At 41.4% G+C, this 26,679-nt stretch overlaps 1 protein-coding gene across 9 annotated transcripts in view; it reads right to left on the bottom strand.

The window, feature by feature from the left end:
* The window catches only part of Itpr1 (inositol 1,4,5-trisphosphate receptor type 1), a 343,520-nt gene that overhangs the window by 169,193 nt on the left and 147,648 nt on the right, over nt 1–26,679 (bottom strand). For 5 of the 9 annotated variants that reach the window (XM_021224854.2, XM_013110376.3, XM_005066178.4 and 2 more), the window contains 13 exons: nt 21,283–21,382; nt 20,080–20,240; nt 19,570–19,711; nt 16,083–16,241; nt 12,415–12,587; nt 10,987–11,106; nt 9,574–9,768; nt 6,714–6,965; nt 6,072–6,213; nt 5,352–5,505; nt 4,142–4,329; nt 1,744–1,882; nt 1,075–1,129 (listed from right to left, as the gene is read on the bottom strand). In XM_021224854.2, the coding sequence (XP_021080513.1) occupies nt 1,075–1,129; nt 1,744–1,882; nt 4,142–4,329; nt 5,352–5,505; nt 6,072–6,213; nt 6,714–6,965; nt 9,574–9,768; nt 10,987–11,106; nt 12,415–12,587; nt 16,083–16,241; nt 19,570–19,711; nt 20,080–20,240; nt 21,283–21,382 (1,980 nt within the window). Of the gene's footprint in view, nt 1–1,074; nt 1,130–1,743; nt 1,883–4,141; nt 4,330–5,324; nt 5,506–6,071; nt 6,214–6,713; nt 6,966–9,573; nt 9,769–10,986; nt 11,107–12,414; nt 12,588–16,082; nt 16,242–19,569; nt 19,712–20,079; nt 20,241–21,282; nt 21,383–26,679 lie in introns of all 9 variants that reach the window. The other 4 variants (XM_021224857.2, XM_013110375.3, XM_005066174.4 and 1 more) reach the window with 1 other exon arrangement.

Here is a 26,679-nt window from a genome sequence, read left to right as displayed (position 1 = left end):
TAGTAAGAAAAGCACAGAGAGGACCCGATGTGGGAATATTACATAAACACTTTATACCTAAAAAGGCATGATGGTTTCACTGCTGTTCAAGATGAGGTAAATGGTTGGAGACCTGAGTTGTCATATGACACTTAGTGTTGTCATTGTGAACTCAAAATACTGCAAACAGATGTGCCTCAAGTTCCATGTTTATTTTTTTTTAGTTTGAGCACTGAGGCAGACTGCTAACATTCACAGTTCCTAGCAAACTGGACCTTTGCCCTGTGTACATCATTGTGTAGTTCCCTTTGTTACTAACACTGGCCTTGGCCAATAGAACATGAGCAAGCACAGTGCAAGCGGATGTGTAATTAGCACTTGCTTACTGTTGGCTTGTCTTGGAACATTTGTTCTGGAAATCAGCCACAGCTCTGTAAAGAAGCACAAGCTAGCCAAGTGAGCGGGGCTGAAACCTCAGCTTTAACATATTCTTTTGGAGGCACCAGAAATATGAGTCAAACAGGCAGGCTGTGCCATTCACAGCTACTTGATCACTACAGTTGTCTGGCAGACCCAACAGTGACTAGAAGAACTGCTTAGCAGAGGCCCCTGTCAACCCATAGAACTGTGAGAAATACTTGGTGTTCAAGTTCTTAAGACTTTTGGAGATGCGTATTACTAAGAAAAAAAGCAATCAAACAAAATATGCTAATTATAACTGTTGTGCATGTAGCATATTTATTCTTGCAGGTATGTGAGTCCATAGTAATAATGTTTTATGTTAAAATTAAGGCCGGAGATGTTAAGAGGGTTTCCCATTAGACATAATTAAAGGTCAGATTGTGGGGTTTTCTTTTTTATTTATTTATTTTTGTTGTTATTGTTGCATTACTTGTTCAGAGCTCAGGGACCTATCTGCAGGACATGTGCACCACCTTAGTTCTGTGACTCAGAAGCTTCAAACAGAGCAGTACAAGAACATGAACCTGAAGGCTAAATAGTAGTGTGCCCAAGAAAAAAACTCGGTGAGAATTATAGAAGGCTGCCTTCCACACTCTCGAACTATCCTAACATAGGCAATCAAAGCATATTTACCTTCCTCCAAAGATGCCTTCTGCTTGTTCTTCAATGTGTTCAAAGTCAAGAGCACCTGAAAGGTGAGAGAACAGGAGGTCAGATACAACAAGTCCTGGACTTCTCATGGACTTACCCTATTGTGCTTCAAGAGCAATGCTCACGGGCAACCCTCAAATCTGCCAGAGTCATAGCCTACAAAGCTATGGAGCAGGGATAGCCCAGATGACTCTTAAACCTCACATTTTTTTTACTAAAGGAAAGTGATGGCCTCAATCCAAAGAAGGCTTGGGCTGTCTGGGAATCATGTCAACCACTGTCTTTCCCTTAGCCTTCTCCATTATTTTATGGCTGAGTAGAACTTCAAATGCAGAACAAAATTTGCCTATGGACAGTCAAGTTCCTTGGAAAATACTTTTGGGATTCTGTTGGTTTGGGGTTGCTTTATAGGTAATCCCAACACTATAAACTTCAGCTGTCTTCAGTTCCTAAAGGCATAAGGTCTACCCCCCCCCCAGAAGCAATGTTTACTTTTTTCCCAATATGCTCTTGATCTAAGAGTCCTTAAAACACAGCAATCCTCAAGAGCAGTCACATTTTACTTTTTCTGGAAGATACTGTTTGGAACCTCAAGTGCCATCACACCCAGATCCCATTCTGTGGCTGAAACTCCAGGCTGGCATCACTAACCTGGTACATTACTTGGCCCTTCTTGGCTGCTGTTTCCGGAGGATGTTTCTGATGACTGGGAATTGCTTTCATCAAACTCCCGCTTAAATATACACAGGAGGCAGGAGATCCTATAATCCAGCCTCACATTCAAAATAAACTACAGATTCAAGTAGAAATGGAAATACTTTGGTTACATTAACATACCATCTTTAACACTTTGCCAAGCCGCTGCACTCTGGCAGGGTCTGGTATCAGCAACATCAATTACCTTAGGCACTGAGTCAAATATCTGGCTTAGGTTTCAACCGTCATTTTAACAATAACATACTTCTGTGGGGCACATGAGTCTGCCATGAGACACCTTAGCTTCCAGTGCAGACTTTGGTATCCTGAAGATGAATTAAACACCTGGAATACTACATCATTCATGCCTGCATCCTCTATAAAACATGACTATATTTCAGTAAAGACTGAATGCCAATTCTGGGCCTGAAGTTGTCTGCTTTCAATTGAATAGAACTGACAGAAATTTTGCTTTTACTTCCAATAATTCACTTCATTTATTTTTACAACAAATTTCTGATTGCCTCCTCTGATTTAGGTCTAGCCCCCTGGGCTCTCATTTTCTTAACTTCCTATATTCCTCATCCCTCTACTGCTGCAGACACTTTCCAAAAGATTATTGCTAGAACCCAGAAGAAAAGTCAGCCAGCTGCATCATTTAAGCATCCTACCGAGACCATTCCTTCCCCACCCTCCTAGCTTCTGCTTAGCCCTCTGGGTGACCTTACCCAATTTCAGGCTGTCACCGATACCAGATGGAGACAGATGTTTGACCTGTCTCCAAACTATTAGTCCATGTTCCCAAGTGACTGTTGCACATCCTGTTTGGTGTCCTTCCAGAACCTCAAATTCAGTATTATGCAAAACCAGCTATAATCGTTACTTTTAGGTATCAACTTGGATAGATTTAAAGGACACTCAGATGGCTTTCAGGAGGCTGGGGGAAATACACAGAAAGGTGGGAAGATGGGCAGAGAGCAATACTTAGTCAGGAAGGAAGGGTTCCTTTTGTTTTACTATTTTTCCAGTTGTAGGAATATAGCAATTGACACACCACATGGAAACAATCATGTTAGGAGAGAACAGATGAATAATTGTAAGAGCAAGCCAACTCCTTGTGTGTGGAGAGGAAGAAGTCTAAGGTTTTTCTCAGTTTGAGACTCTTGGCCTCATTACATCTCTGAACTCCCAACAGCTTGTGCTGCTCTCTTTCTGCTCCATGTACATAATTTTTAGTCCTCAAACAAGTTCCTTAGTGGGAAGACTCACATTAGCCATGTTAAGAAGAGAAACACAGTAGGTACCATGTTAACCGCTACTTAACTGGCTTAATAATTCTAAAAAATAAGGGTGGCAATGTTTATTGATTCTGTGTGATTTACCATCTCCCATTCCTTCTTGAAAGCAACCTTCAGACTCCACTTTAGACTCTCTTCATTCACTAAGTCCTAAGATGTCCTGATATGCCTATGGCCAGCTCTCACTGCATCTGGGTTTCATCAAGCCACCTTACTACAGAGGTCTTCTCTTACAACTCCATCAAAAACCATTATCTTGCCCCTCCCCCACCTTTGGCGTTCTCCAAATCAGCCCACGCTTCTTCTTTAAAATAATTAACTTTTATTATATATGTATGACTTTTTATCCACATGCTTGTCTGCACAGCACCAGCATGCCTGGTACTCATGGAGGCCTGAAGACAGACATCCAGTTCCCTGGAACTGGAGTCACAGATGGTTGTGAGCCACCATATATAGTGCTGGGAATCAAAGCCAGGTCTTCTGGAAAAGCATCTAAATGCCTTTAATCACTGTCATTTCTCCAGCTTCCAGCTGACTCGTTTTTATGTTTAAATAAGTAAGCGTTGATACTTTTTAGATGGTGTGTGCCTATGCTGTTTAGGATCAGAACTTTAATGGATTTTGTTCATTGCTTGCTTTCAAGTGCTAAAAGGGAGATGGATCTGGTATCAATTAACATTCATGGGTGGGTAGGTGGGTGGATGAAAATGGCAGAACATTGAGGGGGAGGAGGAAGAGAAGGAGGAGGCAGGAGAAAGTGGTGGGCTTTGCAATGCTAATAGAACTCTGGAGAAGCACAGTGAATGAACAGTAAAGGCAATGGCTTGGACAGAGAAAGGGAGGCCAGCTGTGATGCAAAGCTAAGGTAACTGAAGGAAGGTATGGGATGACAGAATAGACAAAGCCATGATGGGAAGGGGTAGGTGATAACCAAGAATTAAAAGGAGTCAATTCTGAAATGATACACAGGGATGAGGTGAACATTTTGCCCCTATCAGAGCAAAGAGATATTAAACGGAGATTCTATGAGTGTCTAGTTCCCTGCACCATACCTGGAGTATTTCAATGATCTTTAACTTGGTGTCCATGACCATGATGTCCTCCTTCTCTGGTTCTGCTTGCTTCACATTTCCTTCAGGGGCAGCAGCCATGGGAGTCATGGGCAGAAAGCCTCCTCCCCGAAGTACCACCTGGGTCATGAGCTCTCCAACTCCATGGATTGATCTCATCACATTACTGCCTAGAAAGCACCAAGACAGATCATGGTCATGACCTTCCCGGGGAGAACCTGAAGCATCTGATTAGGAGTATGGGTATTTCTAGGCAAACTATTTAACACATCCCTGTGCTGATATACTCTCTCGACCCAAGGAACCCAAGAGGTTAATAAGCATGACCAATTTAAGGCCTCTGAGAGCAAAGGGAAGAACATGGTTTGACATCCAATGGGGAGTGTTTGTTTATTAATTCCAGCACCAAATTTGACTCAGCATCAAAGGTGTATGCTTGTTATTGTGCATAAAATAGGAATATAAGTTAGCAGGGCATAAACACTGCTGCTTCTAACAAAAACTGCTTGGTCCTGAATATATTACTTCACTTCTGAGGCTCAGTTTCCTGAGCCTATATAAACAGTCCTATGACAGAACTCAATGCTATAATGTATGCAAAACACCATCTCACAGGGACTTGACAAAGAGGGAGAATTGAGTCATATACCTTTTCCATTCAAGCTATAGAAAGTTAGCTAATCATTGGTACATGGTGGTTATTCTATGCATATTCTGACCCCCAAATACAGGAAAAATAAACACACAGTCATGGATTTTCCTATTCACAAAGTGAAAAGAAATCCCAAGATCCAAGTGCTCCCTTTATTTCATTTTAATATAGGAGTATCATCATCAAGTGTCTCAGAAACATTGAGAACAGATGGCAAGACTTGGGTTTTAGAGGGCTAAACATTTAAAACACAAGGTAACTTTCAAATTATTCAGTAAGACACATGGAAGGACTCAAGACAGATGCAAAGGAAAGAGTAAATTGCTGAGAATGACCAACAGTTGATGGGCACTGGAGTCAATGGAAACCTTTCCAGATGTAATTTCTATTGATATGTCCCCAGTGTTGAGAATGGACAAGGACAGGATAGGAGGCCACAAGATGGGGCATGGCATGAGTGAAACAGCATGGGCCAGGAGGGCATCTCTCGGTACAGACACTTCAGATACTCACTCTTCAGCTTCTCCTCATCATTGTTACCTTTATTCTCTTCTCCTTTTGCCATCTTGCTAATGGGGAAGATGGTGGTCACATGTACACAGTCTAATATTGCCAAGAGGATCTTGGTTAATCGGAGAAGGTCAGAAAAATTGTAGAAACCAAAGTATATGAGATTCCTGGCTAGGTTCACAACCTGTTGCAATTAAAAGAAGAAGAAATTGGTATTCAATGACCTTTGTCCTCCTGTTTCAGTCTGATGCTGACTAGCTAATCATGTCAGATCATGCCCTTTTCCATGGTCAGAGAAGGCATACATCTGGCTGTCTGTTTCTAATTAAAGTTCATTTTGCTTCACAAGAAAGGAAACTAAGAAATGCAAGCTTACAAAACTACTCATTTGCTTTGATGACAAGTTCATAAAAAATGGGCCTAATCAGTTGGTATCCTGACTTGCCAAGGGTATACCAAATCATAACCAATAAGGACACTGCAGTTCTCTGGAACATAATTCCTACAGAGTGATGGTGGTCCTGAAAATAGTTTAATATCAAAGCAACAGGGTTTATGTTCCTCAGATGATGAGTCTACCTAACTGGCAACTGCTCTATTTTTTTTCTGGAAAAAATCTGACCCAAATTCTTTTTGTGTTTCAAAACTAGAGCACTGTGATACAGTCACCAAGGATTAAAATATTTCCTTCTTACTCCACAGAAAAATGACCAGTGATAAAACTTCAGAGACCATTTCATCATGCCTTACCTCAAACGTAAGCTTATTTTTCTCCTTATCAGAGAAGGGGAATCTTTGACAAACCACATCTCTTAAGTACTCCTCCACAAATTCCATCGTCTGAGCGAACCTCTCCTTAATTTCATCTTTGGATGCCCCACTGCTGTCATAGCTGAGAGGAGAAGAGAGGGGAAAGAAGCAGAATGTCAAACTCTACCCAGCCAGGCCCTTTCAGGCTGCTCAACCTCCAAAGACAGCATCTTCCAACCTGGGCCCAACTTTACACCTCCTTCCTTAGCATGGACACTTATATATACAGTCACTCATCATGTTTACTGTCTGTCTGTCCTGACTATCATAGAGGTAGTTTTCTATATTCTGCACTAATATTCTTCAATGTTGGCACACAGTACACACTTAGATATTTCCAGAAGAAAAGAGCTAAATAAGAGACAGAAAAAACACAGTCCTGGCATCCTATTTTCTTGAGGAAGTAAACAATATTTGCTAACTACACGATTCAATTTAAATCTGAAAGGGGAAAAAAGTTCTTCTTTCTCCTATGATTTCACCAGGTCACATACGTGGTTTCTCTGCTGGTACGCAAAACATTAGAGTCATGGGATTTTTAAGTGACATAAGATCTCTCCAGGGAGCTGCACCCAGGCTTACTCATCAATGGCGATCTCGGAGGGAATTTCTGACCACAGACGGGCGTATTTCACAGGGGTCACCTGCTCCTGAGGATCTCGGTCCACATGCATATGAAGCATGAGGCGGCAAAAGGATGCCCTGAGGTCATAGGGTAGGTTCTCATCAGACATACAGCGAAGAATAAGATCAACATCCAGCTGGCCAGATATTTCATTGATCGCCAGGTACTGGCGGTCCAGACACATCCTTGCGAAGAGGTTAAGCTGATACCTGAGAAAAATAACAGAAGGCTCATGCTCAAGAGATAAGTCAGTATGAGGGTAGTTCAACAGGGGAGTCCAGGTGGCCTCAGATTTCATAGGAGTGACATATGGTCATCTGAACTTATATACCAGCATCCCTAAATGATTGTTGTACACCTAATTTTGGATTCTGAACTAAGGAGATGAAGGAAGAGTTCAAGGTATTCCAGAGTATGGGCCAGCATCCCATAGTCACACATTGGCCTAGTTGTGTCAAAGCAATCTTGTCATCATGTGATTACATTTGCAATCTCCATCTTATAAAATAAATAGGGAAAATGACTAGGCCTGAAATGATATCTTTCTGCCTCACCCCTGTATTTTACACACATCAAAGATCATGCAGGAAATATCAAAGACATTCTTCATATAAGTATAATGTTCTACAATATCAGGGCTGGAGAGATGGCACAGTGTTTGAGAACACTGGCTGTTCTTCCAAAGGACCTGGGTTCAATTCCTAGCACCCACATGATAGCTCACAACTGTCTGTAATTCCAGTTCTTGGATATCTGTCATCCTTGCACATACATACATGCAGGAAAAACACCAATGAACATACAATAAAAGTAAATTATTTTTTAAAATTCTACAATATCTTTCGGATTTTCTATCACGTAAGTTACTACTGCTAAAATGTGATTGAATCATTCCGTTTCAGACGGCTCAGCAAAGTTGAAAACATGAGTTTCCATCAATCCACCTCTTCATAGGGAATGGAAACCCATGTGTGTATGCAGAATTAAGTGAGGGTGTGCCCTTCATGTGACATGAAGAACTCAACTGTGGCATATGATGGAATGTCAAATGCAAAGTAGAAGGCATACAGCAGTCAAAGTTAAAGAATCTGTCTGCCTCCATTAACACAGAAATTATATCTTCACATACATATTTTAGAAAGAGCAGGAAGGAGAGCTTTAGAATGGTATTTGCTGCAGGGTAGCTTTTATATACAATTTGAGGAGTAGGAAACATACATATGTACACATGTAATACAGCATGAACACACAAGGAGGAGCTGCAGAGATGAGTCAGTGGTTACAAGCATGTGTACTTCCTGCAGAAGACCTAGGATCAGTGTCCAGCATATGCATAGTGACTCACAACCATTTATAGGTTCAGTTCTAAGGAATCCAATGCCCTTTTCTCATCTCCATAGGCAGTGAGCACACATGCAGTCATGCACATACATACATGCAGGCAACTCATGTACATAAAATAAAATGCCCTAAAAATTAGCAAAGAACTTTTTAAAAAGGCTATCACATGTATATATAAAAGAGAATAGACCAGAATATAGGGTAAGAAAAGGCATTTTAAGTGCAAAATTTTGTCTATTTTATTAGGAAATATTGGAAGTACTAATTTTCCTTTCCTTTTATTTTAGAGTCATTTGGCAGGTAACTTCTCTTCTTTTTCTTTTCTTTTCCTTTGCTTCAGGTGACCTTGCCTTGGAGCGGAGACCAGGAATAGGGACTGAGGTGACCAGCACAGGTGGACAGTGATGACATACAGTGAACACAAGCAAGGAGGTGAACATCCCAGGAATGACAGCAGCTTAAGGGAGCTATGGAAACTGGAGGGTGACAGCCGGAATGCATCTGTGGCATTAGGCAAGAACTGACAGCACGCAGTGAGCACCCTTGCATAAGAAATGCACCGCACCAAAGTGCCGAGTGCTAGAGTTGCTAAGATTTTGGTGTTCTTGCATAAACTTTTACCAGTTTTGTGTTGCTAATCTGAAAATATAAACTACCCCAAAAATCTCAACCTTTTTGAGCATCATACTTGGGGTCCCAACAGTTCTGTATTTCAGTTTCTGAATTATTAGGTCAGGGCTGCACAAATTGTATTAGTGCAAACCCCTGGTTTTATCATATATTTGTTACATGCACACAGATAAATAGAATATAAAAATACAGGTGCATGCATATACAAGGAGAGACTTTCTGTAAATGTTCTAGAAGTTTGACACTATTATCCCTAGTTTGAAGATAAGGGCTTTGAAACATAAACTCAAACTCAGCCAAAGTCAAAAGGCTAGTTAAGTAAACAGATGAAGACTTGAACAGATACAGCCTGACCCTGCAGCCTGCCTGCTGCTGACTGCACTATAGACTAGCAGTGCTGTATGGGTCAAGTGTAACAGAGGCTGGAGCAAGCTCTTGTCCATCCTATGACCTGGACACACAACCAGACAAAGATGGACTATGAGTCCACGGGACCTTCCACTCATAAAATACCCGTATGTCTTTCTGTTGGACAACCTTACTACAGATACCACACCATTCCTCAGAGCAGTGTCTCAGCCTTCCTAATGCTGCGACCCTTTATGTTGTGTTGACTTCAACCATAAAATTATTTCATTGCTACTTCATAACTAATTTTGCTACTGTTATGAATCATAATGTAATGATCTCTGTGCTCTATGATCTTAGGCGACTCCTGTGAAAGAGTTGTTTAACCCCCACAGGTTAAGAACCACTGTCTTAGAATCATCAACAAGAAAACCATCTGCTCCCAAGTACCACCACTGTGGGGCCCCTCAGTCCACGCCCAGCATGCCTCCCACTCACCTGTAGTAGCTGAGGATGTCCCGGTCTTCCTTCTGTCCCTCTTTAGCATCTTGTGCCAATTCCCTGACACTCTTACTACGTATCTCTTTGTTGCTGTCCCTCCAGAACAGCCACACCTCTTCCTCATCCTCTCCAGCTTCCAGAGCATTCTCTCCAGTGGCAACGCCTTCAAACTCAAAACGAGAAAGAACCAACCTGCATAAAAAAGAGAAACAGAGCTCAGTTTTTATAAAATCCTTTGAAGTCGTGCTTCTCTTCCAGCCTAGAAACACACAGAAAGCCACTTTGTTCTTTATTTCTCCCAGTGGCAGGGCCATGAAGAAACTCTGTGGTCTTCATGTGCTTTAACCTGAGAATTCTTAACTAGGACAGTTTTTCTCCACACTACACACGTGGCTACATTTTTGCTTGTCACAGAAGTGCTACTAACATTGAACAGCCACAATCCAGGGACACTTTTGCTAAACTTCCTAAAGTGACAGGACATTTGCTACCACAACGTCATCTACCCCAAATGTCAGAATGCCAAGGTTGAGGCACTTACATTAATGCAAGTTAAGTCACAAACAAAGAAAAAAAACTACACCTCTAGCTTATGCCTTACCTCTTTTTAATACTGCCTATACTGCTGCAGTATAATCACCATGAAAAATTCTCCTTTGCTAAAAATGAATTACTGCTATTACCAAAGCAGTAATAATAGTAAGTATGACTATCATCAACAATAATTATTATCACTACTTTACTGAGGACCAATAGGCACTACCTAAACATTTTTATTACATTTTATTTGATGTGGGCTACAGTGGATGTGTAGAAGTCAGAGGACAACTTGCTGGAATCATTTCTCTACTGTCATCACATGGTTCCAGGGGGTTGAACTCAGGTTATCAGGCTCAGCAACAGATGCCTACACTCTCTGAACCATCCATCCATTTTTGAACAATGATAATATATCTCTTCCCAATACCGATTAATATTAACAATGAATATTTGTTATAATCTTCATTTTTAATGAATTATAGAACTTACAAGGCTCTTCCACTCTTTAAGCTGTGTGTCAAATGCTCCCTGGTGGGCTTATACAATTTCACAGTGCACAAAGTAAGTGACACAGTATATTTTAAGGTATACAGAGCAAGTGTCCTTCTGCACAGAAGTTCACAACAAGAGCAAGCTAAAAGCAAGCTCAACTATTCTCCTAAACAAGGCCTATGAAACAAAGGTGAAATGCTACCAACCAACATTAGACCAACTCTGAAGAGATGAAGGAGTTAGTTTATTCCCCATGAGCATGCGTATCCATTTAACATCTAACCCTTGTCTTTAGTGTAGGTTTGTTCCCCCATGAGCAAACACACCCATTTAGCATCTGATTCTTATCTTTAGTTTATGTCCCTAGATGGTACTCACTTGGTCTCAATCAGAATATCAGCATTGGTAGGATTCAGCACAGCTTTACAAATGAGCTCCTGGGTCACAGGGATGGACTTGTTCATGGACACGCAGAGGTCAGAAAGGTAATCCAAGAACCTACCGAGAAAGAAAGCAGGATGCTGAACACAGAGCAGGCATAGGGGAGCCCCAGTCCTCCTCACATAGACAAGTCTTACGTTCCCTTCTCAAGAGAAGTCAGGCATATTGTAGACTTTGAGGGCAGTGACCACAAGAGATCTAGATTTGGCAGGTGAAAAAAGGAAGAAAAATAATCAAGCAGAAGAGAAAAAAATGACTGAGGCTAATGGAAAGATGACAGGACCAAGGTGATGAGGAAGAGCAGGACAAGAAGGAAGTTCTCATCAGGAAGAGACAGTGAAGGCCCTGGGACCAGAGGAACCAGGGCCAGTTGATTCCTGGAAGCCTGGGCTGTCAGGCTGGCTGTGACACTAACTGGCTGTACACTGCTACAGAGTATCACTTGGAGATATTACTTAACCTGACTGCAAGATGGTTTCCTAATCTAGAAGAAAAGACGTAGTATACATTTCTAAGGGTTTTCCTGGGGATTAGATAAGAAGATTCATGAAGATGGGCTTCTGGAGATGCCAGGTACAGGTGGACGTGGTCATTTTTAGAGCAGCACTATGAGCTCTGCAGTGTGACTGATGACGCTGTGCTATGAACTACTTCCCATGCCCCCTGAAATCTCATTCAAAAGGAATGGGGGCAGATCTGTGTGTATAAGAGGGTCGGAAGAACTCACTTAAATTTAATAAAGCATTCACCACACAACTAACCATATCAAAGAGCATGGAGACAATATGGGCAGGAATTCTTAGAGCCACAAGGCCTAAAAAGTGAGTGACCAAAAACAAATGTCATTTACTGTGTGCCAAGTGACTGGCAACTCATAGGTATCTACAGTTGCTCATTTAACAAATAAAGGAACTGAGGCAGGGAGGGGGTTGGAGGAAAAGTTAGCAGCGAAGCAGTGAAGACGGGGCTGCAGCAAGTGGTTCCAACACCACATCCTTGCCAGGCAGTGTTGGCGCACACCTTTAATCCCAGCATCCAGGAGACAGAGGCAGACAAATCGCTGTGAGTTTGAGGTCAGCTTGATCTGCAGAGCGAGTTCCAGGACAGCCAGAACTATAGACACTCTGTCTCAAAACACAAATAACAACAGAGTTGGGGAAAGGAAATGTGAGCAGCTTGTGAACACTAAAGATGGAAGCTGCTGTACGTGGTTCTAATACCACATTCTTGCCACCACTCATCAAAGGATGCTGGAAAACTGAGTGCTGCCAGGTCCCAGGACAGCAAGCCTAGTACACATCACCAAGGGTAGCTACTGTCTCACATCTTAGATGCACAGACGCCTCCTCCCCTCTGGTGCCTCACCTGGGCTCCCTGTTCTTCCGAACCAGGCTGACGAATGTGTCTATCTCTGCCGCAGTGATGTGCTTTTCCAGGAGTTTTCTGTTATTGTGGAGCAGGGCAGTGATGGTGTCTTCAGCCAGCACATCATAGCCAATCTGCTTCTGCATGAAGCCAAACTGCTTGGCTATGTACTCCTTTTAGGGAAAGAAACACAAGGCAACAGGAGAGAGAAAAAGACGGAATGATTCAGTTAAACATTAGAAAAACTTGCAGTGAGCTGGAGAGATGGCTCAGAGGTTAAGAGCACTGGCTGCTCTTGCAGAGGTCCCAAGTTCAATTCTCAGCAACCATGTGGTGGTTCACAACCATCTCTTGTGGGATCTGATGCCCTCTTCTGGCATAAAGGCTTACATGCAGGTAAAGCACTCAAAATGAATAAATAAATGTCAAACAAAGTTTAATAAAAAAAATAAAAGAAAAACTAGCAGCAGTATATGAGAACTATGATTCAACATGAAAAGGACTCTGGGCATCTTTCTTCAATCTCTATCCCAGGGCAATGATAACACAAACCCTTGCAGCCTTTAAGAAACCTATCATACTATATCAGCAAGGAAAAAAAATCTTATAGTCTACATGTGATTCTTTTCAATGCACAACATCGGTTTTAATCTACTGATTCAATCTTAAAATAGGGTCAGAAGCAGCTGCACAGCTCTGAATTCATTACTAACTCAGTATAACTTAACCATCCTCATTCCTCTGGGGATGGTTAATACCTATCTGGACACCTGGAATGTCAGTCCGCAGAGTTTTCTTTTTCTTGAATTTAAAAAGTCATTTTCAAACTTACTTTTTTACTTGTACGAGTATTTTGCTATTATGTATATTAAGTTCACCACACACGTACAGTGCCCACAGCTGCCAGAAGATGGCATCGGATGCCTAGAACTGGAGGTATAGGTTATTGTAAGCTCAGAGGAGGGTGTTACAGATGGCACTCAGGGTCCTATATATAAGAGTAGCCAAAGCTGTTAGCTACTGAGTCATCTCCCCAGCCCTCTAAAAATGCAGTTTTTAAAGTCAGTAGGTTTGTGGCACATTTTAACCTCAGCATTTGGGAGGCAGAGAAAGACAGATTTCTGTGAGTGTAAGCACAGTCTGGTCTACATAGAGAATTCCAGGCAGACCAGGACTACACTGTGAGATCCTATCTCAAAAAGAAAATAAAGAAAAATGAATCCAGCTAGAAGAGAGTTGGTAATATCAAGGATAATCAATCGTAATTCACAAATGCATGGATCTGTCTTGGCTTCCCTCCTTGAAAATCAAACATCATATTCCACAGCAATATTATCTGTAGAACCAAGGGAGCCCCTTCTGAACAGTACTTCAGTTCTATAGAAAGAGATTTCCCTGGTACAATGCTTGCTCTGCTCTCTCTGCATATTTCCCACCTCCAAACACAGACATAGACACAGGCACACTCACACACACAACTAAGATAGTTCTAGCCAAGACAGACTGTTTTCTTGCTTAAAATTCAAGCAGTCCTTCAAACTGGCTCTAAATTATTCCCCTGAGTCCTAAGTCCAGGAGCTACTCAGGTATAACACAGCAAACACAGGCCACATTGCAGTCTATCCTGAAGGATGCATGTTTGAGAGTTCACCAGCCTTTAGAGATACAGCTCTGCCAACTGCTACAGGACCCATAAACTACTAAGCAGAGATATCCAATCTAGCAGCAGCAGCAGCAGCAAGAAGGATCAGCTTGGCTTCATTGTGTCCAAGTGATATGTCGTGGCACACGCTACATCCCTGATGTCCCTTTACCTAAAGAATGAAGACAGAGGCAGGCTAATGTCTTCAGACCTATCTCATATGAATGTGATGGAGGTAGGCTTTAAAAAAATCTGCAGCCTGCTAACAAACATTAATATTATTTTCATGATAATGAAAACCTTTAACTACAAAGGAAGTTTAAATTTAAAGACACGACACAGTGGCAAACCTTAAGAAACAAGTTTGTACCCCAAGGAACATAATGGTGACAGCACACACCCTCAGTGTTACATATAATGCTGACTGTCCTGTCTTAGCACTATTGACATAAGCTGGATCACTTTTTGTTGAGGTGCTGCTGGGTAGTTCCCAGTATCCCTGTTCCTACCCATTTTATAATATGAGCTCTCCCAAGATGTAACATGCAGAAGGGTTGCCAAGCATTCAAATGTTCTTTATGGGACAGAGTCACTCTGGCTGAGAACCAATGATCCATCAACACATCTCTCGGTGTCTTTAGAGTTGCCATGCTCTTTGTTACACCATTACCTTCACCGGAGGAATGTGTATCGTGTGTGTGTGTGTGTGTGTGTGTGTGTGTGTGTGTGGGTGTGGGTGTGCGCGTGCGCGTGCGCGCGTGCGCAAGAGAGAGAGAGATAAATTCCTCTATTTATGGACAAAATGCAAATCTATATATAATATACACATAGACTTACAGTCACTTTGTTAGAACATCAGCACAAATGATTTAGAGCCATAATCAAGAAAAAGTAACCTTCAATGGTAGAGGTCATGAAGGGAGGGCAGGAAGAAAACAATCTATGTCTTAAACATGGGATCATTTCATGCCTAAGCCTTATGGGAACACAACATGAAAACCTATGTTAGGGCCGGAGAGATGGCTCAGTGGTTAAGAGCACTAACTGCTCTTCCAGATAATCTGGGTTCAATTCTCAGCACCCACATGGCAACTCACAACTGTCTGTAATTCTAGTTCCAGGGGACCTGACACCTATGGTAAAACATCAATGTGCAGAAAATAAAAAAGTAAATAAGATGGGCTGTAGTGGCTCATGCCTTTAATTCCAGCACTGGGGAAGCAGAGGCAGGTAGATTTCTGTGAGTTCAAGCCCAGCCTGGTCTACAAAGCTACACAACAAAACTCTGTCTCAAAAAAACCAAATAAATAAATAAATTTAAAAAAAGAAAACATATGTAGAAAGAGGGAAATGGCTCAGTGGGGTGGAGTGCTTCTTGCCCAAGCATGACAATCTAATAAAAATGTTCATCTCCCACACAAAATGCCATACATTGCCATGGACACTTGGAACGCCAGCTCTGAACTGGAAGAAGACAGAAGTTCACTAGAGCTTGCTAACTAGCTGCCAGCACAGACCCAGATCCAGTGAGAGATACTATCTCAGAGGAAGAGAAAGAGAGTGATGGAGCAAAACACCTTATGCCCTCCTCTGACTTCCACCAGCACAGGAGTGCACACTCACACATACGTGCATATACAACATACACAGAGAACATGCACACATATACTCCCATATACATGTACTGCAAATATAACACCAATCTCGGAAATACAAATTTCACTGAAATGTGTTCACAAAAGAGATTTCTCAGTACCTTTTATATTTCTTATTTGTAAAATTGATACCTAAAAATTACACACATTTACAAGGAACTGTGTGATGCTTCTCTAGAAGCCTTCTCAAGGATTCTGTGACACATGTTCCTCCCAGACTTGTCAAACATGCGTTTCCTTTTTAGGGACAAATTTAATAGTCGATTATTATCTACCCATTAAATACAAGGTACATATCACTTAAAACTCATGAGTAAACATGAACTTCAGGGAAGAACCCAACAATCACTTGTAGTCATCTTAATCCCCACCTGGTTCTTCCTGTAGTCTTGCTGTGAGTGTCTCAGGACCCTGTAGCAGAGTCGGCAAATGTGTCTGAAAGGTGCGTGGCGCTGGTCCCCCAGCTCCTCCAGCCGAAGCATCGGGCCATCCCCACAGTCTGTGAAAGGGGCCTGCAACAACTTAAAGATCTGTTTGTAAAAAGAAAGATCGGGATACCATCAGTGTTTGTTTTAAACTCTAACTCGCCCTCTCCAGGAAGATACACACCTATAGGAGTAGCAGGATTCTATGTGTTGTAGAATAGTATTTTAAGGTATGCTACTTTTGCTTATGGGCTGGAACATGAGTTTAATGATGCAAAGATATGTTTGATTAAATAAAATTCACCTGTGGTCAGGAGGCTGGGTCAGCAACTAGCTGACAGGAAGTTGCAGGGAGGAGCTAGGTGGAGAAGGGTTTATAAGGAAGAGTGAGAAAAAGCATGAGGACTTCTTGAGAGATGCTACGAGGTGAGCTAGGTGAGCTGCTTGCCATTTAGCCTCTCTGGGAAGCAGGATTCTACCTCAACCTTTGACTCTTAAGTTCTTTAGTGGTGGGACAGAGACTGAAATATGTTTCCTTCATAGCTTTGAAAGAGCTCTTGCGGCCTAGCTGCTGCTGGTGGTGGCAGAGTTGCAGGTGATGAATAGGGACAAAACAATTAAAGAAAAACAACATATATGGAAAGGTTTCTCTTCAAACTCATCAAGAGACTTGAAACCTACATCTGTCAATCGGCTGGGCTGGGCTTCCACACATTCAGCCCACCTAGACCTCATCAGTCCTCACACATACGGTGGAGCATCATTTAGCACAGTACAGGGAGGGGATTTTCAGTTGAAATGATATACCTTTTTGACTTCTGCCAGAGGGAAAATCAAAACAGATTAGCATTGATCCAGGCACTAAAACTGAAGTTTTGCGGACTTGCTGAGCCAGGTTTCACAAACTCCCACAGTCCAACTTTTGAACTCAGCTGTCTGTGCATGCCCATGCAGGTACAGGCCGACCTCAAATACTGAGCAGGCCTGCAGCCTCTAGAAGGCGATTCAGTAGGTTTCATAACAGTTTGGAAACTATCTGCCTGGTTTCATTAGACTAGCCACCCCTTTTCCTGTAGCACACTGTGACCTTGGCCACACCAACCATAAGTATTCAGGAACAGGATGCAATTAGCCAACCTGCTTGTGGATTAGACTGTAAAAACAGCTATCATCTCACAAAACTTTAGAAAACTTTCCAAAGACGTCTGGATTTGGTGCCTCTTAGATTACAATCCTAGTAAGAACAAAATGAATGTAATTCTTTGCTATCAACTAGACTGATTTGATCTCAGGAACACTGACTAAGAGTGCAAATCACGGCCAAAGAAAACTTGTTCTCTCACCAGAAAAAAACACAAAGTGCAGTATCTATAGTACTTAAGTATTAAGGATTAAGACAGACAGCAACTGTAAACCTCAGAAGTACAGTGCCCTATAGAATTGACCAACACAGTTTTAACCCCTCATGGGATGGCTATTATGGGAATGAACAAGGGCAGTAAGCCAGAATTCTAATCTGGGATTCAACACATTAAACATTCGGATGTAATTTACTGTTGGACTTCCAGCCTTGTTGAAATATGAATTTTGTCTATCATAGCCCAACAGGAAGAAGGATTCCTCATGCCTAATTCTCAAAGAGAACTATGGGGCTTTGTAACTAGTCTCTTCATTTCAGTCACCAGCAAGCTCCAAGGAAACACTAAGCAGTTCTATCGAAGCTTTAGAGAAGTACACTGTGTATCTAGTGTGCTTCCTGTACGGCTTTGTCATGCTTCTCCCTCGAACTTAATACTGTCAATACTCAGGATGTTAAAGGGCCCTAAAAGTTTGTGGTAAAGGCTTGGTCCCTGATGCAGCCCTGATGATAAGTGAGTCCTTTGGGAAGTGTCTGGGTCATGAAGGCTCTGATCCTCTTGGGGGGACACAGCTACTAGCAGACTCACAGCTGAATGGGTTTCATAGAAGAGGCTTGCTCATAGAAGCAAGTTCTCTGCTTACTCCATGCAGAGGAGAGCAGCTTTGCCCCAGCACATCTTCCCACCAACATGAACTACACCAGAGGCCAAGAGTGACCAGGTTAGTGACCGTGGACAGAGCAAAACTCCTGCAGCTGACTTTTTCTCTACAAGATTATTTCTAGGTGTTTTGTCACAGTAACAGAAAGGGGTGACTCATAACAAACCGAATGTCATCTAGATGCTTCTGTAAACTACTATTCATTGTTTATGGAAATAGAGATGATCACCAGAGCTGTCCATAAGAGTTAATATAGGCCTTCTTGGTTTGTCAAATACTGCAAATTCCCTAAATATATGAAGTAACCATAAGGAACTATGGCACATTATAATATTTTTGAAGAACATAAAGATGTCATCTGAACACTTCTTAGGGTATCTAGTAGGTGAACACTTACATGGCTCATGTTCAGCAAATATGGTACCCATCAACTGGACTGGGCTATTGAGCCATGAGAACACATGGAGAGTCTTACATATCTGAAAAGGCTGCAAGCTACATATACTGCAGTCTGAACAAGGCAAAATATGATCCCAATTAAAAGAGGAGTTGTTGCAAAGAGTCATGGAAGAACATGGATGAACAGGTAGAGCAGAAAATTGAGGGGACAGGGAAAATGTTTTGTAGATTTTTATGGCAATAATACCAAGATAAACTCACGTACAGCATCAAGAGAAGACCACAATTAACCCCAAGAAACAGCTGACCTGACAAGGGTTAATTCTTGAATCCCAGACTAATGGCTGGGAATCCAGCATGGGACTGATCAAGACACCCTGAATGTGGGTGACAGTGAGAAGGCCTAGGAAAGCTATGGGGCCTTGGGTAGTAGATCAGTATTTATCCCTGGCATACAAATGGACTTTGGGTGCCCATCTCATAATGAGAGATGCACTCTCACTCTGGACTCTTGGGGTAGGGTCTAGGCCTTGCCCTGGATGAAATGACAGACTATGGACACCCCCTTGGAGGGCCTCACCCTCCCTGGAGAAAGGAGGTTGTATTGGGGGGGATTGGTAGGAGGGCATGGGAGGAGGGGAAGGAAAGGGAAAGGGACCTGGGATTGACATGTGAAGCAACCTTGTTTCTAATTTAAATTTAAAAATAAAATAAAAAAAAGAGAGGACCACAAACTATGGACCTTGAGTAATAGTGATGTATCAATCTATGTTCACTGAGTGTGATGTTCTGTTCTGCTGCAGGGTATTGGCACAGTGGCAGTGGATACAGGAAGACACTCTCTTGTCACCTAACTTTGCTACAGACTTAAAAATTGCTGTAAGAAATCAGTACTCTTAAACAATAATCCATACTGTATGTCTTCTGGGTTAGAGTCATCATGGCTCTTTGTACGAGCAGAGATCCCTCAGGCTTCTCACAAAGTTAACCCCAAAGTAAACCAAGGCTCACTGACCTGCTTGAGAATATTCTGTTCTCTCATCAGCTTCTGCCGCTCTCTGTTGGGCTTAGAGAAGACTACTTCAAGAACATCTTGGCCAGAGTTCGTTCCACCCGTGACAAAGTAGACTAAGTCTTCCAGCAGCTTGGTGACAGACCTTAGGAGAGCAGAGCTTGCTAAAGAAAGTATTCAAACTTCAACAGGCTAAAAACATTGCCTGTAAGTTCAGGCTTTATGAACAAAGTACAGAGAAGAAGACTCATGCTTTCTAGCTCCCTAGAAATCACAGCTGAGGCCAACTGATCTGCAGAGCATGACTCAAATAAAACAAAACACAGGTGAATAGAAAAGGCCCTGTTTCTGGGAATCATAATTTGAAGCTGCCCATGAATGTTCAGGCCTGCCCGTCTCATGCACAGCTTTTTAGAAACCTGATCATCTTCCGTGCCCCCCGCTCCCCCAGGGCTTTTGTAAGTCTAGCCACAGAGCAGGACTGCTGTGTCAGTACCTGAAGGAGGCCCTCACCTTCTTTCGTTCTGGGTGATGGTGCCCTTTTCCAACTTCCCAGCAATGGAGCCCAGCACCTTGCTGGCATCATTGGCAAAGTCCAGGTCCCGAACCTCAGCAGGAGAAACAGGAACTATGGCAAATGCTTCCTTGTCCTCCTTCAGAGGAGAGGTACCAATCTGAAAGTCAAGGGAGTTGTTGCAGGATAATCTTGATTGGGAAAGTAAGACGTTAATCAAACACTTTGTTTACAGGATATTGGGCAATCCAAAGAACTTGGGAGCTCTCTTGGCATCAGTATAAAGCAGACATAGAAAACTTCTACAAGGATGTTCTCCAAGTGGGAAATTAGTTTTGTGGGGACTGGTGAGGTAGTAAGGGGGGCTATTATATTTTTAAATAATTTTTTTACAACTGCATTGTGTATATTCATTACACACAGCACTACTAAGTTACAAAGAGCTATTTCTTTGTGAATATGCACTATGTGGTAAGAAAAGAAAGAGCAGAAGGAAATATAAGGGTGAATACATGCAATAGGAATAACTGTAATTTTATATCTTCTTTTTAATCACAGGGAGGCTGTAAGATTCTTACAATTAATTAACATTTTATTAACAGAGAAAAATAAATACAGAAAACAGCAATTACTGACTCTATAGAACATAGAGACTATACCATTCTTTCAATTTTTCTATGAGGCTGAACATACCCATAGGAGAAAAAAAATATAGAAAGAAAAATCCCATGTGTATTTATGCTATATAAGCTTAGGAAATGGTGGAGAAGAGGAGTGATGGTAAATGGGGGGGTGGGAAAATCTCTTTTAGATACACAAAGAAGGATACTCATTATATATACTGAGGGAGAAAAAATACTATAGATGCAGGGGGAATCAACCAGAAATCAACGTATCCCAAGGTACAAACATTCCTGTAGCCAAAATCATGTTAGACACGAAATGAAGAGAATTGCTCAAGAGGAATGGAATAAAATAAAAGGTCTGTTTATTTTCAAAGCCAGCCCCGAGCTTGCTTCACCCAGATCCCTTGAAATAAAAATTTTCATGGCATCAAGTTTGGTCATGACTATACTCTTACCAAAGCTAGAAGAAAACCAACAGGGAAATTCTCCAAAGTTCCCTATCTCCCCACCTGTTGTCAAAGGAGCCCTTTTATCAGAGCACAAGACTAAGGGGAGTCAGCCAAGTTCCGGACTTACCTTCAGCATCACAGGTTTTTCTTCCTCTTTGTCAATGGGGATGTTTGTGCTGTGAACCCAGGTATTTGTGCACAGATGTCTGAGACGGACGTAGGAATTCCTAAAGGGAAGCAATGAAAAAACTCAGACAGTGGGACATTTGGGTTGCTCTACAGCCACTGGTCATGATAACGTAGCCTGAAAAAAACGAAGTGACAAAACACAGACTTTAAGTTACTGATCTATGCACATAGCAAATGCCTACAAATCAATAAGAAATATGAATAAGGAAAATGGGACAAAGACACAGGTACTAGTTTAATGATAAAACATAAATTGTGGATAAACATTCAATTTAGTACATAATTAATACAGAACGAACTGCTATTTTTGTTCTATCTCATTTCTAAGATGCCAAGTCTGAGAAAAGCTAGCACTTAGAAGAGTGTAGGGAAATGAATTCTCCTAAGCTTTTATGGTAGGTGTTTTGTTTTAGTGACAGGATTGTTCATGGATCTTGACATTCTAGACACAAGCTACACCACTGAGCTGCACTCAGGGCCCCTGTGCATTGCTGGTGAGGATGTAATAGCCACAACTCTAGAAAGGAGTTTGAAAGTTGGGATAACATGATATGTAAAATACAAACACATAAACATAAATATCTTCTTTTATTTACAAACTCCAATTTTAGATTTTTTTCCAGAAGAAAAACAGCAAAGGTGCAACATGTGTCGCAAAAATGTTCAGCCAAGTGTTATTTATAAGACTAAAAACTATACCATCTAATGTCCATAAAAATCTAGTCCATTACAGTGTATATAATGGCAATTTCTTAAAATGATAACAGATGATAATCACTTACTTGAAAACAAATCTACAATACACAATTCCACGAAGATCATTCAAAGTAGCTCATAGTTCCATGTATGACAAATCACATGTTACAGTTATGTCCAGAAACCTGTTTGGAACCTATATGAACCCAGCTGATTCCCACTGAATAATTGAATTATATATAGTTGCCACTTGCTTATTTTTTTTTGCTACATGATTTAAAAATCATTTTATGGTTATTTCTGTCTATGATGAACATGCATCATGTTTAAGACATTTTTCAACTCAACGTTACCTCTGAAATAGTAGAAAACAATGGAAGGAGTTTTACCCTTCAAGAACTTGCAGTCCCTTTAGTGAGACAAGATAAGAGCACACCAAGCAAGCAGAAGGAACAGGAAATGGACACTGAAAAGCACAGCTAGGGGACTCAAAAGTCACGTTGTTGGAACAAGTACACGAGTCATACAAGTAGCTGTCCTGCCAATGCTCTTTAAAATATCTAATTCATGCATACTGCAATTTTATTATCTGGTTCAATATATCTAGGATTGGTCATTAGCCCTCTTATTTGGCTCTGAAGCACTCTTTAGCCACTGACTATTATAAAAATGCATTTGCTGATATCACTTGTGCACAAGTCTAACTTTATACATTGCAATCTGTAAGAAAAATACAGCACAATTTTAAAATGACTTATAGGCTAGCACACACAGTTATGAGTGTCATTTTAAAGCTTTTGTGCTGTTCTATTTGGTTCTCCTGTGTTCCTCCAACTGCCCTCCTCTACAGCAGAGTTTTAATATGCAGAGAAAGGAATGTGTTACTCCTAAGGTCATGTAGATTCCACATCATCAATAGATAAGAGGCCCTATTCTCTTCTGGCTCTGAGAATGGCAGCCAAGGATGAAAATGAAGAAAAAAATGTTAAGGTGAAGATCCAGCAAGATCATAAATGAATGCCCTGGTAGATGAGCTATTATCCCACAAGGCAGAATGTAAGTCCTCACCTCTTTTTTCTGAGCTTAGAATCAGTCTGAGGATACCTGCTTACAAAGAAAGCTGGCCAACAAGAAGCAATAACTAACACACAGAACACAGAGGAGGGGGTTCAACTAGCCAATACCACTTAGCCAGATGACTGGAAACTTAAACTCTGCATCTCCTTGGGATTATGGGGATTTCCAAGCCACTGGGGAATACAGGCCAGTGAGTTCCTGGTTCTCCCTTTGCCAAGGAATGTAACAAAGAAGATTGTCATGAAGAGTGTGGTATTTAAATCACATATTTCACATCTTCACTAGCCTGATAATCCCTGAGCACAGGCGATAAATGTTACTCCCTTGTTTTTGAACATCCTAAGAAAAATTCACTAACCTTCAGAACCAAGAAAATGGAAAACTATTTAAGCTGTAATGTTTCTGAGTTCTGCAGACCAGCACCTGTTTACATAATAGATAAGCGATGAGAAAGGAAGCTTTTAAAATACAATGCCTCTTACCTGAAAATATGCTTTAAAAGATTTCAAAATGAATCAAAATCTAAGTGTAAATAATGAAAATAACACCTTGAAGACAATATCACTATGAAATTTTGGGATCATGGTTTTTTAGGTAAGAAGCCAAAAGCAGGATCAAATAATTTGAACCTGTTCAGGACACCATCAACGAGTGGAAAAATAGCACATATGAAGATATTTGATTATCACAGATCAGATGCTTGTATCTAGAAAACACATGACTCAATAATAAAAGGATGTATAACTAAGAAGAGTGGTAAAGGATATGAGAAGAAACACCTGAAAAGATAATCAACATGACTGACCATCAGAGAAATGTAAACCCAACCTTCAATGAGATATCACTTCACACTAATTAGGATGACTCAAAAAAGAATGGTGATAAATACTGGTGAGAACTGGAATCCTCATATACTTGCTTGATGGGAACAGAAGTGTTGGAACTACGCCAGCTCCTCAAAGGTTAAACACAAGATTACCCTACAATACAACAACTCTGCTTCTAGATATGGACTCAAGAAATATGGGATCACAAAAATGTGTAAGCAAACATTCGTGAAGATGTCACCCATATACAGGCCAAAGCACAAACAACTAGTCACCAGGTAATAAAAAGGGAACCAAAATGTAAAGTGTGTGTCACCCATAAAATAATGAGACATAAGATAAGATGGGTACAGCAAAGGGGAACACTTATGCATTGTTGGTTGGAGTGTAAGCTAGGGCATCCATGTTGGAACCAATCTGGAGGTTTCTCAAAAAGCAAGAAATAGAACTACCATATGCTCAAGCAATATGGTTCCTGGTCATAAAGCTTTATTTGCTGTAGAACAGTAGTTCTCAGCCTGTGGGTCACAACCCCTCTGGGGGGGTTACATATCAGATATTTGCATTATTATTCACAATGGTAGCGAAATTCCAGTTATGAAGTAGCAACAAAGTAATTTTGGTTGGCTGCTCTATTGACAATAGTTAGGAAATGACTCTACCTAGATGTCCATCAACAGATGAGTAGATAAGAAAAATGTGGTACGTGTACCTGCAAAGAAAAATGGCATCTGCAAATGGATGGAACTGCAAAAATTATGCTAAGTGAGGTAGCCCAGACCCAGAAAGACAAACACAAGGGAAACTAGAAAGAGGCTTTTTTGCAGGGGGAAGAAGATGCAAAGGAAGGAGGAAGACTACGGGTGAAAGGGAAGTGGTGAAGTGGAAGCCTGCAGGGGAGGAAAGGGTTAAGTGGGAGTGGGGTGGAGTAGGGGCACATCATCATATGCAGGAGACTGGGGAGTAGGGGAGGGCTAACCCAAAGAAAGAGAATATGGAATACGACATGGAAGCTTACTTCAACACAATCCACGTTACAAAAGTATACTGATGGCACAACACTGTGAAATGAAAAGAGATGGAGATTAAGAATTAAAAGACCGAATGGATGCCCCTCAACCAAAGAATGGATGAGGAGTATTACTCAGTGGTTAAAAAAAAAAAAAAAGATATCTTGAAATTTGCAGGCAAATGGACAGAACTAGAGAATGCCATCCTGAGTGAGGTAACCCAGAAAGACAAACACAGTATGTACTCACTCATAAGTGGATATTAGACATAAAGCAGAGGACAACCAGCCTACAGGTCACAACCCCAGAGAAGCTAGGTAAAAAAGAGGACCTTAAGAGAGACACATGGATCTGTCTAGAAGGGGAAAAAGATAAGATCTCTTGAGTAAATTGGGAGTTTAGGGGGCAGGAGGAGAGGGTGTGCAGGGAGAGGGGAGGGGGGAAGGGAGGGGGAAAATGTATAGCTCAATTGAAAAAAAGATTGAATGGGAACAGGAAAGGGAGGGAGATGGGGGAGGGGAGGAAGAGGTAGTAGTGGATATAACCAAAACTCAAGATCTATGGAAAAGCCTTATGGAAGCCTGTCAGTAAGCTCATTTTAAAATCTAACTAAAAACAAACAGTTTGAACAGAATTATCCTGCATGAGAGGACATGTTGCTTCCAGGAGAGTTGGGCTATTAAATGAACACTGCACTACGAAGCATGGGATACCTCCCTGTGAGTTACTGACTAAGCAAAGTCCCAGTGCTCTCTAAAGTAACAAAAGTCATTGCCATTGCCCATGGTTACCCATTATAACCATATGGCAAGAGTCTACTGCTAAAGATACTGCAAGATCTGGCTGCAGGACACAGGGATGTCAATCTCAACCTACCAGGAGACATTCTCCCTGCTGGTTATAGAAGGTACTGCATAGGCTGATAAGGGAGAAAAAGGTCTTCTCCACCACAGGACCCATCCTGTTACAGTACCAACCTGCCAGCCATAATGTGTCTACTTGTACAAGAGTGGCCCAATTTTATGAGGTAATTAACCACTTTCAGATTGGATATGAGGTTGGCTCCTCAGAAAGAGATTTCATGCCTTGTTCTGTAACCCAAGTCAAAAGCTCATTCACGGCGAGGGATGTCCCAGGCCCTGGGTAAAATCTGCTTTTATTCCACTAAATGGTCATGTGGTCAATGCACTTTCCAAATATTCGGGCTTATACCTATAAACCTATAGTAGATGAAGGCTGCTGTCGACTGTGATCAGAGAAGCTCTTTTTGTGGTGGACAGAAGTCAGTGGAGGAAGGCATAATTGGTCAGAATGCTGAGAATAAGAGCCAGAATGTTCAGACCTAAATGGGGATCTGTGATTAATCCTACCACTACCAGGGCTCAGGGAACATCATGGAAGAGGAAGCAGAAAAAAATGTAAGAGCTGAAGAATGGGAAGGAGTACTGTGAAATGCAGATTTCTAGACACAACATGTTCATTGCATGCATGAGCTAATGGCATCTGTGGTTACCTACACAAAATTAATTTTGAAAGAAACTAAGCAATAGGTTTTAGATTTAGAAGAAAGCTGTGCACACCTGTGGAGTTTTCCAGATTGGCATCTCCAGCCTCTCTCAGATTATCAAGGAGTGAACAAAGTAGCGGGGTTTAATAAATAGGAAATCTGACTGAACAGCAAAGGAAGACCTTCTCACCTGTAAGGGTCTGTTCTCTCTCTCTTAG

Source organism: Mesocricetus auratus, unplaced genomic scaffold (assembly GCF_017639785.1).
Source record: "Mesocricetus auratus isolate SY011 unplaced genomic scaffold, BCM_Maur_2.0 Super-Scaffold_100676, whole genome shotgun sequence".
Classification (NCBI taxonomy): Eukaryota; Metazoa; Chordata; class Mammalia; order Rodentia; family Cricetidae; genus Mesocricetus; species Mesocricetus auratus.
Note: the sequence above shows the minus strand (reverse complement) of the source record. Positions and strands in the feature narration are given on the sequence as shown.